At 36.3% G+C, this 13,355-nt stretch overlaps 1 protein-coding gene across 2 annotated transcripts in view; it reads left to right on the top strand.

The window, feature by feature from the left end:
• Nucleotides 1-13,355, top strand: part of PCNX1 (pecanex 1) — a gene marked incomplete at its 5' end in the record, with an annotated part of 162,115 nt that overhangs the window by 133,079 nt on the left and 15,681 nt on the right. For both annotated transcript variants that reach the window (XM_081100644.1, XM_081100643.1), the window contains 4 exons: nt 521-579; nt 2,211-2,426; nt 8,555-8,808; nt 10,990-11,220. In XM_081100644.1, coding sequence (XP_080956770.1) covers nt 521-579; nt 2,211-2,426; nt 8,555-8,808; nt 10,990-11,220 — 760 coding nt within the window. The remainder of the gene's footprint in view (nt 1-520; nt 580-2,210; nt 2,427-8,554; nt 8,809-10,989; nt 11,221-13,355) is intronic.

Here is a 13,355-nt window from a genome sequence, read left to right as displayed (position 1 = left end):
AACGAAAATAACATTTTTGAAATAAAAATAACTAAATTTTCTCTCCTACCAAAAAAATCAGTGAGAAGTGTCATTGTTTTATAAATCTCTTTAATGTCTGGCTTAATAAAAGACAGCTCAAGTCCTGGCCAGTTTGGCTCAGTGGATAGAGTGTAGGCCAGCAGACCGAAGGGTCCCAGGTTTGATTCCAATCAGGGACACGTACCTCGGTTGCAGGCTCATCCTGCTCAATGATGTTTTTACATTAAACTCATCAGAATGTCTCTCTACACACTGTTCGGTGACACACCGTTAGGAAGTAACTGCTGTGTTTATGTATGATGGATGTGGGAGAGTAAAAAAAAAACACCTTACCTATTGTGCTATTGCAGAGTTTTACCAATATGCTAATCACAGATTTTTCTCAGAGATAGTCATAAAGTGGTAATATTTATTTCATCACTATTGTATAGTTTTTTCTTAGTAGGCATTTTTAAGTATAAAAAAGATGACTAAAAATGTTTTATTTTGCCATCTTCAGCACAAAACGAGTGGATCATTCAAATACCAGATTGGCTTCCCAGCTTGATAGAAACCCAGGTAACACCTTTGTTTGTGAATCAAGAAGCCTGTCTAATGAATTTGTTACATATATATTTCACTCCCAACGTGTTAGCAATCCTGTGTTCCAAATGGTCATTTTAAACCAAATACCTTTTGGTTTATTTTGTTTACTTTAGCAAAATATACATGAATTAGAGTATCTACAACTTTGATATTCTTATTTGATGAAATGTATTTTAAGAACACTGATAGGGATAAAATTGCCATTCAAAGATTATTCTTATATAGTTTAAAAAGTAGAACATGGTTAAAGTAAAATTGGTTAGCTGTCTTGAATACTGTGTAATCTAACCAGTATGTGTTTTATTAATATGTTTGTTTCCCCCCTTCCCTGAATGTTTAGGTAAATGTTAATTTAATTTCATCTACTTAATTGACATGCGATGTCATGTAGGAGGGCTAAGTAGCCATTCAGCACAGGGTCTTACTGAGTTCCACTTGGTAGTGTTACTGTTTCTAAAGTCTGGTTCTTAGTTTTGTCGTTTGGGAAACTTGTTGGCCCACCCATTAGTAATCTGACACAGAAAGTGTGAATCACATTTCTCCAACCACAGAAATCCAATGTATTAATTTACTAAAAGAATTATTACTCCCAAATAGACTGAAATATTTGTATTCATTTGAAGATTCCTTGCAATGCTGTCTACTTAAGAAATTAAATTATAATAATCAGATTAATTCATAATTATAAAATTGGATTAATTGATATTAATGGCTGTCATTATCACGGTCTGGTAGATAAAACAACCATCTCAGCTCTAGTATGTCTTTGTAAGGGGCATGGAATTCTCACGATGCTCATGATGCCATTCTTGCATATCAAAGAGACCGTGTCCTGAGTTAGTATGAATTAGTGTGCATACTTTGTAGTGGTCAGACAGAGCGTTATACCGGACCATTTTATTGAAGATAGAGCCTGGCATTCCCCTTTCATTATTATTTAGTTAGGCTGAGTTTAAAGGCATCCATTTACAGGTTATTGCCTTGCATGGGTTATCTCTAAAGATTGTCATTTCATTTATTGGGTAATGTTTTACTCTATTTTTTTTCTTAAACTTTTGAAGGTTCTTTGCTGCTGTTCCTATATATGCAGTTTATTTCTATTGAAAATTAGTTTTAGCCATCTCAATATACAAATTATTTTGACTGATAATTTATCTTTGTTTTGAGCTATCTTGTTTGTTCAAGTCTTGAATTACCCATTTTCTTTACTAGTATGTCTTTTTGTTCTAGTTCTGATTTTTAGGGAAAAAATTTTTTTATTTCTCCTGCATGGTTAATTGAACAGTGATAGAAAATATCATGAGCTGTTAAAAAGGTGGCAAGACCTTAGATTTCATGTACTCCAATTCCTGCATTTTATGGATGGGGACCAGAGATTCAGAGAGGCTATGTGACTTCTAACCCTAAATTCTGAAACTTTCGCTATTACTCTGTATTTCGTTTTTATATAACGATTGTAAGAGTTTGAATATTATTGTCCTTGTCAAAAAATAAAGATACAACCCTAACTGGAAATTAGTTTTAATATGTTTAACACTCTTGTATATTCATGTAAAGTGGTTTTAGAGTAAAATTTAACATTTAAAAAAAATCCCTTCTTGTAGGATCAGATGACAACAATCTGAATTCCATCTTTTATGAACATTTAACCAGATCCCTACAACACAGTCTCTGTGGTGATTTGCTCCTAGGACGGTGGGGAAACTACAGTACAGGGGACTGTTTCATTCTTGCCTCTGACTACCTCAATGCATTAGTACACCTTATAGAGATTGGCAACGGGCTGGTCACTTTCCAGCTGCGGGGACTTGAATTCAGAGGTAAGACGGACACCTTTTATTTCTATAATGTACTCCTGTGGTATCTGAGTTTTCTGTGTTTACATTGCAAATCAAAAATTTTAAATTTGATCCTTAGTCTTTAGACTTGTAGAATGAGAAAAGTTGTTACAGAGTGATTATTAGATTTCCCCCCAAAATTTCATATTGCAAAAAGACTCACTATTGCAATATGCTATATATGCAATGGCAGTACCACTAGTGTGTATAAGTGACTTGTTTTCCTGGTGATGCTGAATTTCTGTGGTTCTGTGCTTGCTCCCTGTATCTGTTAGATGGCTGACAGAAGGCAGTGTGGTCTTTTGTGTGAGGCAGAGAGTAGTTAACCAAGTTACTTACATACGGACGTCAAGCCTTTGTCCTCAACAGCTTTTTTTAAATTATTATTGGAGTGAAATTCACATAACATCAAATTATCAATTTTAAAGGGAACAAATCAGTGGCTTTTAGTACATTTATAATGTTGTGTAACCACCACCCCTGTCTAGTTCCAAAGAATTTTCATCTCCCCAAAGTAAAATCCCACACCCATTAAGCAGTTACTCCCCGTTCCTTCACCAGCCCTAAACAAGTTCGTATAAGACAAATGAGACTATTTATACACAGAAAATCATGCATTCAGAAACATCAACTTGATGTTATCTAGTGCTATAAGTTGAATATCTTGTAAGTATGAATAGAAATATGTTTTTTAGGAATTGAAGAACATCCTATTAATGTATATCTTTCCAATCTAGTGAACATTTGGACTTTTTAGAGAGAGCATCTAAGCTGTTTTGATGTATTCTAAGAAGTGCCTTGTGTGCTTTTAACCTGAAATAAGAAATAAGAAGCATTTGACTAGAGGATCAAATCAGACTTACACCCTATTGTGGTGTAGAATCACATAACAAATGTCATGTAATATCTTTTGTTAATGGAACAAGTGCTTCTCTAAAGTTACTCCATTCATGGGAAATAAGAGTTTACTTGTGAGACACGCTCAGATTAAGGCAGTAAATGTTGATGTTTGTTACTCATTTGTAATCTATTTGTGGCTCATTCTCTCTCTGTCTCTCTCTCTCTCTCTCTGTCTCTCTCTCTCTCTCTCTCTCTCTCTCGTTCTTCTATTCTTGTTTTATGGACCTTAATTCCATCTCTTCTAGAGTCTTACCTAGTGCTATTCAAATCTAATCCAACTAGACCAGCCGTGGGCAAACTACGGCCCGTGGGCCGGATCCGGCCCATTCGGCTGTTCTATCCGGCCCGCGGAGCCGAAAGAGCGGAGGGTTCTCTTGCTCTCCCCTCCGCTCCTTCACCAGCAGCAGTGTTAACATGTATTAGTTCACACAAACACTCCATCCATGCTTTTGTTCCGGCCCTCCGGTCCAGTTTAAGAACCCATTGTGGCCCTCGAGTCAAAAAGTTTGCCCACCCCTGAACTAGACTCATCAAGAGTCAGCACCCACTCACCACTACACCAACCACTGCTATGACTTCAGCTTCTTTTTAAATTGTTGGGACCTGAATATTTCACCTTTGCTTTTAAACTTTAACTTTTTTATTTTTTTAACAGATGTGTGTGGGAGGCTATTTTATCTAGCATTCCTGTGTGTGTGAATTGAAAGGGGGTCCTTTTTATTATTTGCTCAATTTACTATATTGATCAGAAATTCTCCAAATCATGCCCTGGCTGGGTGGCTCAGGTCATCAGAGCATTGTCCCATACACCAAAAGGTTGTGGGTTTGATTCCCGGTCAGGGCACATACCTAGGTTGCAGGTTCTGTTCCCCTTTGGGGTATGTATGAGAAGCAACTGATCGATATTTCTCTCTCACATTGATGTGTTTTTCTCTCTCTCCCTCGCTTCCTCTCTCTCCAAAATCAATAAAAACATATCATTGGGTGAGGATTTCAAAAAAGAGAAAGCAATTCTCCAAAGAAAATTTGATCCAAATTCTGTCCGTCTCCCAACTTTCACTGTCTGGTACCAAGGAGTTTCAAATAAAATTTTGGATAAATCCTTTGCCATCCAAATTCTTATTATTTGCCAAACAAAATTCAAATCAAACCACTTTGGGAACATAGTAAGCACCTCTTACTACCTGAATTCTTGCTGGATGTGGATAGCGAGGAGTACCTGTAATTCTTTAGTCAGCTGTAGGGATTTTTTTAAAAGGCAAACTTGATCAATGTTCCTTCCATGCTTAAGTTTTTTAATGGTTTCCCATTACATTTAAAATAGAATTCAACTTCTTAACATGCCCTGCAGCATGCGTGATCTGGCCTCTGCCAGTGTCTCCAGCCTGGCTTTTTGTATCACCTCCTCACTCTCTTGCCAGATTCTTGCTAAATTCCTTACTAAGGACTCCTATTGCCTTTGCCTTTGCCCAGAAAGTCCCAACCATCCCCCCTCCTCCCACCAACCTCACATCTGGCTAATCCTATAATTATCTTGAAGTAATAGCCTAAATGTCAATTTTTCAGAGAAGCCTTCTCTAACCACCTGTCCTACATGATTATCTCTATTATTACTCTGTTTTTAGCTCCTTAGTGAGTAGCATAGTTTTAATTTTATGTTTATTTGTGTTTATAAACTTTTGGGCCTATGTACATTCTCTGTTACATATTTGTCTTCTAAACAACCCTTTAAAAATCACTCTTGGCTTGAGTTTGGCTCAAGGTTATTTTTAATAATATATTTTATTGATTTCAGAGAGGAAGGGAGAGGGGAGAGAGAAATAGAAACATCAATGATGAGAGAGAATCATTGATCAGTTGACTCCTACACAACCCACACTGGGGCTTGAGCGTGCAACCCAAGCATGTGCCCTGACCAGGAATCAAATCGTGACTTCCTGGTTCACATGTCCACATTCAACCACTGAGCCACGCCAGCCAGGCTCAAGGTTGTATTTTGTAAGCCTTTGGTGTGTATTATCAGCTCCTCAAGAGCAGGAATCAGACCTGCTTCATTCATCATTATGTGTCCAGCACCTGTCACTGCAGTTAGCATATAATTCATATTTACTTTTATAGAGTCATTAGATAATGTAAATATAGAGCTTTTTCTCCTTTCTCTTTATTCCAGAACTTCTTTCCTTCACAACATTGGCCCCGTTGTAGCTACCTTTGACCCCTCAAAATATTAGTCAAGAGTGTCAGTATTTTGCCAGGCAGATATTTGGATCTGCTGAGCATTTTTATGTGTTCTCTGGTAAATTCCATTAAGCCAATTTAAGTCCTTCGATTTTAGTGTCTCTTCTTGTGGATGCTAAGTTTTAAGTGACATTTAACTAAACAAATTTCTTGACCTGTTTCCCTCATATTTATTTCATTTTTCAAGATTCTTTTCTATGTAAATTTATGTCAAGATTTGAGTTACCAATTCATTTTTTCTATCGGAATTGTCTGATTACAGCTTCTATCATGTAAACTTTTTATGTATAAAAGTTACTTCTACCAAGTACAGTTTTCTGAGTCAAACATTATAGGTAAAATAAAATCATGCTAATTGGATTTCTTTCATTTTTTACTCAAATTAATTCTAACATATCTTAGTTTTCATAATATTTATTTATTTATTTATTTATTTATTTTACCAGTTATCTTCACTATCAAGTGACTGAAAGATCTAGGTAATTGGTAGTAGATCCTTGTAGGTATTGTAGAATCCCTTTCCAAGTCTCAAAATTCTGTTTTCAATTATTAATATCAATTCCTGTGCTTATTTTTTCTTTTTGTTGTTGCCTTAATTTTCAAAGCAAAATGTATTACTTGGGTATGTTGAAGTAGAAAATATTATTTTGGGTTCTTTTGTGTTTTTTTTAATCCTCACCTGAGGATATTTTTCCATTGATTTTTAGAGACAATGGAAGAGAGAGGGAAAGACAGAGAGAAATATCGATGTGAGAGAAACACATCGATTGGTTGCCTCCTGCATGCACCCTGACCAGGGCGCGGACCAGGAAGGAGCCTGCAACTGAGGTACGTGCCCTTGACCGGAATCGAACCCAGGACCCTTCGGTCCACAGGGCAATGCTCTATCCACTGAGCCAAACAGGCTAGGGCTAGAAAATATTCTTGGGGTTTGTTTGGTAAAGTAAAAATATTCTGTGTTAATTCATACCTTATTAACTTTCTGCTATTCTGAACAAGGTCCCTGTGTCTCCTGAGTAAAAGTCAGAACCCTCTTTCCACGTCTCTTCTCTAAAAGCCACTGTCAAAGTGATCTGCACAAATATATCTCTTTGTGTTATTTCCTTTACTTAAAAACCTTTGACTGCCTTCCAAAGAAGAGGATAAAGTCAATATAAGGAAGTAATAAAACGAATATCAAACCTAAGGAATAGACCCAACTTCATGCCACAGTTTAAAAAACCCAGGCCAGGAAGTTCCTTCTAGAAATTGAGTGATTCTTCTTACCTCTCTAATCTGTTCTAGCCCATGGATAAAGAAGGACAGTTTCTCAAGACTTTTTACAAAATCAGTGTAATATTGATACCAGAAGATGATCAAACTGGCTAAAAATGTAATTATAGTTTAGTTCACTTATAATGACTATCGGTGCAAAAATCCTCAGAACCCAGAATAAGCAAAACCCAGCAATACTTTAAGTACCCCTCACCAATTTAGTAATTGGTCCTTTTAAGTTAATTTAAGTACTATATTAGCATATTAGTAGAATTCATCTTCTTTTAATAGATCACAGTAAACAGTGTAATATGATTCTCTGGAAAGATGCCAAAGGACATTTGATTACATTTTATTTCCATTAATTCTTTGAAGAATACTTTATAAGATTACATATGTCCCTATTCTGAAAGAAAAATGTATATGTATGTATATAGTCATATCATGGGCAATTATCAACTGCAGCAGGCATTCCTGTTGTTGTCAAGTTCAAGACAGTTTTTCTTGTTACTACAATGTGTCATTATTTTGGAAGTGTTTGCCAATATAATTAAAGTAGAAAATAATAAAATTGCTGATGGTTCTAGAGAACTAATCATACATTTTATTAGGTTGGTTAAGCTTACCTATTCAGCATATCTTTTATCACACCACCACCTCCACCATGTCGGATTAGGTTTCCTGGCACCTTTTTCTTTCAAAGCGATGTGTTTTAAACATGGATGGTATATACATTCTCTCTAAAGGAAAAAAAATGTATAGCACCACTTGTTATTTTTATTATAATTCAATTTAATATATTTAAGTTCTTATATAATATAAAGAATATACAAATTAAATAGAAGCAAGACCACATAAAATAAAAATTAACATCAGTGTGATGGGTGATATTTTGCTAGTATTAGATTGCTGTGAGTCTAATTCAATATTTAATCTAATTTTGTATTTTTACTTCAATAACACTAATGCAGAGGATGCTTGTTTGATGAGTATCTTGTATAAAAGAATGTAACTTCAAAGCATTGTTTGCTAGTGCAGAATAATCAGTCTTCATACATACATAATTGAAACTTGTATCAGCAGGTAAAACTCAAATGCCAGTTATGTAATCTTATACATATTATTGGAATTGGCAACAGAAAAATTTTAATTATGTATTTAACATTAAATTATAATGAATTGTTACAAGTTATACAGCCAAATAAGCAGGATGTATATAACATATTGGCTTGCAGTGTGGACATGATGCTGGTAAACAGACCTTTCATTCTTTTGAGTTCTGCATGTCCATCTGTATTAGGTGCCCTGGGATGATTCGTTTCTCATTCCACTCTTCCTTTTCAGAATTAACACAACCCTCATGAGATATACTTTTACTTATTTGGTCGTCATTTGATAGGAATGCAGTTATAAACCCAATTTGAAAAGTTTGGGAATTGGTGGATAAAAATGAAGGAGGTTAGTTACTCTACAGTACAGACCTTCAGAACCTTGAATGTGCTAATGCATGTGATTCTGTAGGAGATGAATATACAGTGTGCCTGGTCTCAGGAGCTTGCTTCTGTTTGTTAATGACCATTCTAAGGCAATCAGTCACATACTTCCATTTGCTATAAAAGGTCTTCTCTCTTGATTTCTTGTCTTTAAAGCATTTGTTTTCCCACTTTATGATTTTGTCCTCCCTTTGTTTGTAAGTGGTCTCTGTCTCTTTTTTTAAGGAACTTACTGTCAACAGCGGGAAGTAGAGGCCATAACTGAAGGTGTGGAAGAAGACGAAGGGTTTTGCTGTTGTGAACCCGGCCATGTTCCTCATGTGCTGTCATTCAATGCTGCATTTAGCCAGCGCTGGCTGGCCTGGGAAGTCATAGTCACCAAGTATATTCTGGAGGGTTACAGCATCACTGACAACAGTGCTGCTTCTATGCTTCAAGTCTTTGATCTTCGAAAAGTACTCACCACTTACTATGTCAAGGTAGGGTATGCGCCTGCTTAGCTCTTCTAGTAACTGATGACTCTTCTTGAAAAAGATATATATAAAATTTTATATATATATATACATATATATATAAATTTTTTTTAACTTGTGCTTTGCTTCTGTATAGTGATTTCAATTCTCTAGTATCCAGTATAGTCACTAAATTATACCTATGAAGGTTTCCTCTGTTTTTTTCTTTAGTGAAACTTATTCATTGTTCATTAATGTTAGTAGCTACCATTTGTAGCTCATATGTTCTAGGCACTGTGCTGAGAAATATACACACAGATCCACATGCATGTATCTTACCTAATTCTCTAAAGTAATGTGCTGAGGAACATACACACACATACACATGCATGTATCTTACCTAATTCTCTAAAGTAATGTGCTGAGGAATATACACACACATACACATGCATGTATCTTACCTAATTCTCTAAAGCAGTGGTTGGCAAACTGCGGCTCGCGAGCCACATGCAGTTCTTTGGCCTCTTGAGTGTGGCTCTTCCTAAGCCTTAGGAGTACCCTAATTAAGTTAATAACAATGTACCTACCTATATAGTTTAAATTTAAAAAATTTGGCTCTCAAAAGAAATTTCAATCGTTGTACTGTTGATATTTGGCTCTGTTGACTAGTGAGTTTGCCAACCACTGCTCTAAAGTAATGTTACATCCCTGTTTTACAAATAAACAAATTAAGAATTAGAAGTTTACTTGCCCAAAGATCTCTAACTAGCAAGTAAAGTTAGGGATTTAAAATCTAGGCTTGTCTGACTCCTAAGCCCTTGCTGTTAACCACTGCTTTGCACTACTTTCAACAAGCTGAATAAAAGTATTGCAAGATTTGAGAGGTCATCAAGATCACTCAGGTTCAATAGTTTGCTATAAGGACTCACAGAACTCAGCAGAGCCATTATACTCCCAGGTAGGATTTATTAAGGTGGAAGGATACAGATTAAGATCAGCCAAGTAGGCACATAGGTCAGAGTCCAGAGATACCAAGGCATGAGCTGCCAGTTGTCCTCTCCCAATGGAATTGCACCAACAATGCCTGTTTCTCCTGCCAAGTGTGTGATAATACTCACAGAGTGTTGCCAATCAGAAAGCTCCACTGGGCCTCAGGGTGGAGAGTTTTCTTTGGAGTGAAATCACTTAGATGTGATTGGGCACCTACATGTCCAACTTCAGTCTCCAGCCCCTCTAGAGGTCAAAGCTCTAAGACTCCAGGTGAACAAAAACTCTTTTAGAACCTACTTCCCAGGACCCAAGTGCAAAGCCCAAAACTCTTTGGGCAGGGTTAGTTCTATACTACACAGGGGTTTTTGTTGTTGTTATTTTTTTGTTTTTGCTGAAGATTTTGCAGAAGTACATCATGGTTATGATTTGGGAGCTTACAGGCAAAGCCAATATTTTCAGGAGGAAAATATGTGCTAAATTTTAATGACCCTTATCTGAATTTTTCATATTTTGTGTTGTTAACTATATATACCACCTTACTTGTGCTGACTGGGATGAACCTTGAGTCTTCTAGTTGTTTTGTTAAACACAACCTCAGGAAGATAGATTGATTTTACAAATTTTACATGTGTGTGTGGCATTTTCTGTCTCTAAGTATGTATATTTCTATTGCTTTATCATCTGTAATAATAAAAGCGTAATATGCTAATTAGACCGGACAGCCGAACGACCTTCCAGGTGACCTTCCGGACAAAACCGGGGCTGCGAGGGTCGAGCCCCTTGCACGAATTTCATGCATCAGGCCTCTAGTTAAATATATTTCTATAACTTCAGCTAGGATAACAGGATGATTTAATAGTTTTCTATGAGAAAATTTTCAAAAGCAATGCACCACAGTCAAGGCTTTTCACCTCTCTTAAAACATTCTAAATTCAAAAGCCCCAAAATCAGTAAACTAGAATTATTTTTGAAGTTGCCTTGCTGAATTTGTGGGTGGTAATTTTAAAAGTATTAAATTAAATGTTTTTTTCATCCAGGAAGACCTGAGGTACATACTATTATAGCATTCTTAAGATGTATATTTATAATATTGAGCCAGAAAAATACATTTTTTCAGTTGTATTGTCAATATAAACAGTTGGAATTTATTTACTGAAGGTTGAAATTAATTCAAATGTGATTTAGCTCAAATTTTTGCTTTTATCTTTTCCTCATTAGGGAATCATCTATTATGTTACAACCTCTTCTAAGCTAGAAGAGTGGCTAGCTAATGAGACAATGCAGGAGGGACTACGTCTGTACGCGGATCGAAATTATGTGGATGTGGACCCGACATTTAATCCCAACATTGATGAAGACTATGACCATCGACTGGCGGGCATATCCAGGGAGAGTTTCTGTGTGATTTACCTCAACTGGATCGAGTATTGCTCTTCCAGAAGGGCAAAGGTAGAGTTATTTCATTTATAACTCTGAACCATTTTCCTAAAGATGGGAAGACTATCTTTTCATTATGAGGTCAATTTTTCCAGGCCTTCCTATTTCTGACCTGTCTGGTTCAGTATGGTTGGGCCAAACTAACCAACTCTGCCAAAACAACTCTGCCTCATTCTTTCACCTGCAGGGTCATAATCTCACCCTCTAATTAGCATGGCCTCCATCCTGCGTGTGCACATACGTATACACAAAATTAGGTTACAGGTCATAGGCAGCTCCTTCTTAAATTCTACATTTTGTAGCACCTCACACACACACACTCTCACACACCAGAATAATTTAATATCTTTGTCCCAAATGCAAACCAAATTCAAAGTCTAAACCAGTGCAGTCTAACAGCATTTTCTGTGATGATGGAAATGTTCTGTGCTGATCCAGTGTGGTAGTTACTAAACCACCACATCTGGCTATGGTTAAACACTTGAAATGTGGGCAGTATGACTGTTCACCTAGACCAAGCATGTCAAACTCGCGGGCCGCATGCGAATATTTTTGCAGCCCAGCCAATATAATGGCATGTAAGAAACATTTTAATAAAAATTTCATAACTTAATTTTTACAATATCCTATTATACATAATTATTAATAACAAACTAAAACGTTCGCTAATGACTGATTACTATAATCGTGTTGCATTCATTTCCCTTACGTGCCTTACACGCAGGCACACCATTTCTCCCCACTAATACTAGCAGCGCATATTTTAGCAGCTGATTGCCATGTCATTAGTCTTGTACTGACTTGTTTGATGTGCGCAACAGGAAATATTTCGCTTTAGCAGAACAAGAAAAATAGGTTTATTTGTGTTATGCTTATTAATTTATGCAGTTATTCAGTGTCTGGTAAGTTAATGTTCAAGAAAAAAATAATTACTCATTTATTTCAGCCCTTTGTATTCAGCATGTCTCTATTGAAATAAACCTACGTTTCTATGAAAATTGAAGCTTTTGCTTTTTTTGTGGCCCACAGAAACTTAAACCTTGTTTATTTGGCCTGTGTTAGCCTTTGAGTTTGACGTGCTTGGCCTAGACCAATGATCTAGTCAGCAGAGCCAAATATCAACAGTACAACGATTGAAATTTCTTTTGAGAGCCAAATTTTTTAAACTTAAACTATATAGGTAGGTACATTGTTATTTACTTAATTAGGGTACTCCTAAGGCTTAGGAAGAGCCACACTCAAGGGGCCAAAGAGTCGCATGTAGCTCGCGAGCTGCAGTTTGCTGACCACGGGTCTAGGCTGAGGATCCAAAATTTGTTTCACCTTGGTTGATTGTAATTCATTTGGTTCCTACACACTTCAGGATAACTTGTCTTATCCTAAAAATAAGGTGAGTTATAGACTTCATCAACTGCAACTTTGCTTCTAGGTCTCATGGCCCTCATGGCTATGATGCTCCCCTAGTTAGACTCCATGTAACACAATCACAATACTAAGCAAGGCCTGTGGTTCCAAAAGCTAATTCCTACCACCACTATTGCTTTCCAAGCAAAGTCTGGTGTAGTTGAACCACCTAGGTACAAGATTACTCTGTATCTGAGAGCATAGTGAGCCACCTGGACAACTGGTGTCTTTATTGTGGTCTGGGTGTACACACCCACTGTCTTTAGATGTAGTACCTGCTTTAGTCTTAAGTACATAGTTTTCATCAGATTTGGAAATATTTCAGCCATTATTTTTTCAAACATTTTTTTTCTCTTTTTTGGAAACTCCAGTTATATTCATATTGGGCTGCCTGGTGTCCTACAGCTCACTGATGCCTTTTTCAGTCTCTTTTATCTCTTTGTTGAATTTTGCAAAGTTTCTATTGCTATATTTTAAAATCACTTATTTTTTCTTCGGCATTGTTTAATATGCCATTAATCTTGTGCAGCATTTTTTTTTTTTTAATCTCAAACATTGCATTTTTGGTATCTCTTGAGGTTTCACTTGTCTTTTGTATAAATCTTTCATGTTTCTACTTAGCATGATATCATTCCGCTATCTTTTTGGACAGTTGTAATAACATTTTCAGTGTCCTTATTAACTAATTCTGACATCTTGTGTCGATTTTGGGACAATTTTGATTGAGTGAGTGATTAATTGGT

The sequence above is a fragment of the Myotis nattereri genome (assembly GCF_964212035.1).
Source record: "Myotis nattereri genome assembly, chromosome: 1".
In the NCBI taxonomy this organism is placed as follows: domain Eukaryota; kingdom Metazoa; phylum Chordata; class Mammalia; order Chiroptera; family Vespertilionidae; genus Myotis; species Myotis nattereri.
This window is presented reverse-complemented; position numbering and strand designations above follow the sequence as displayed.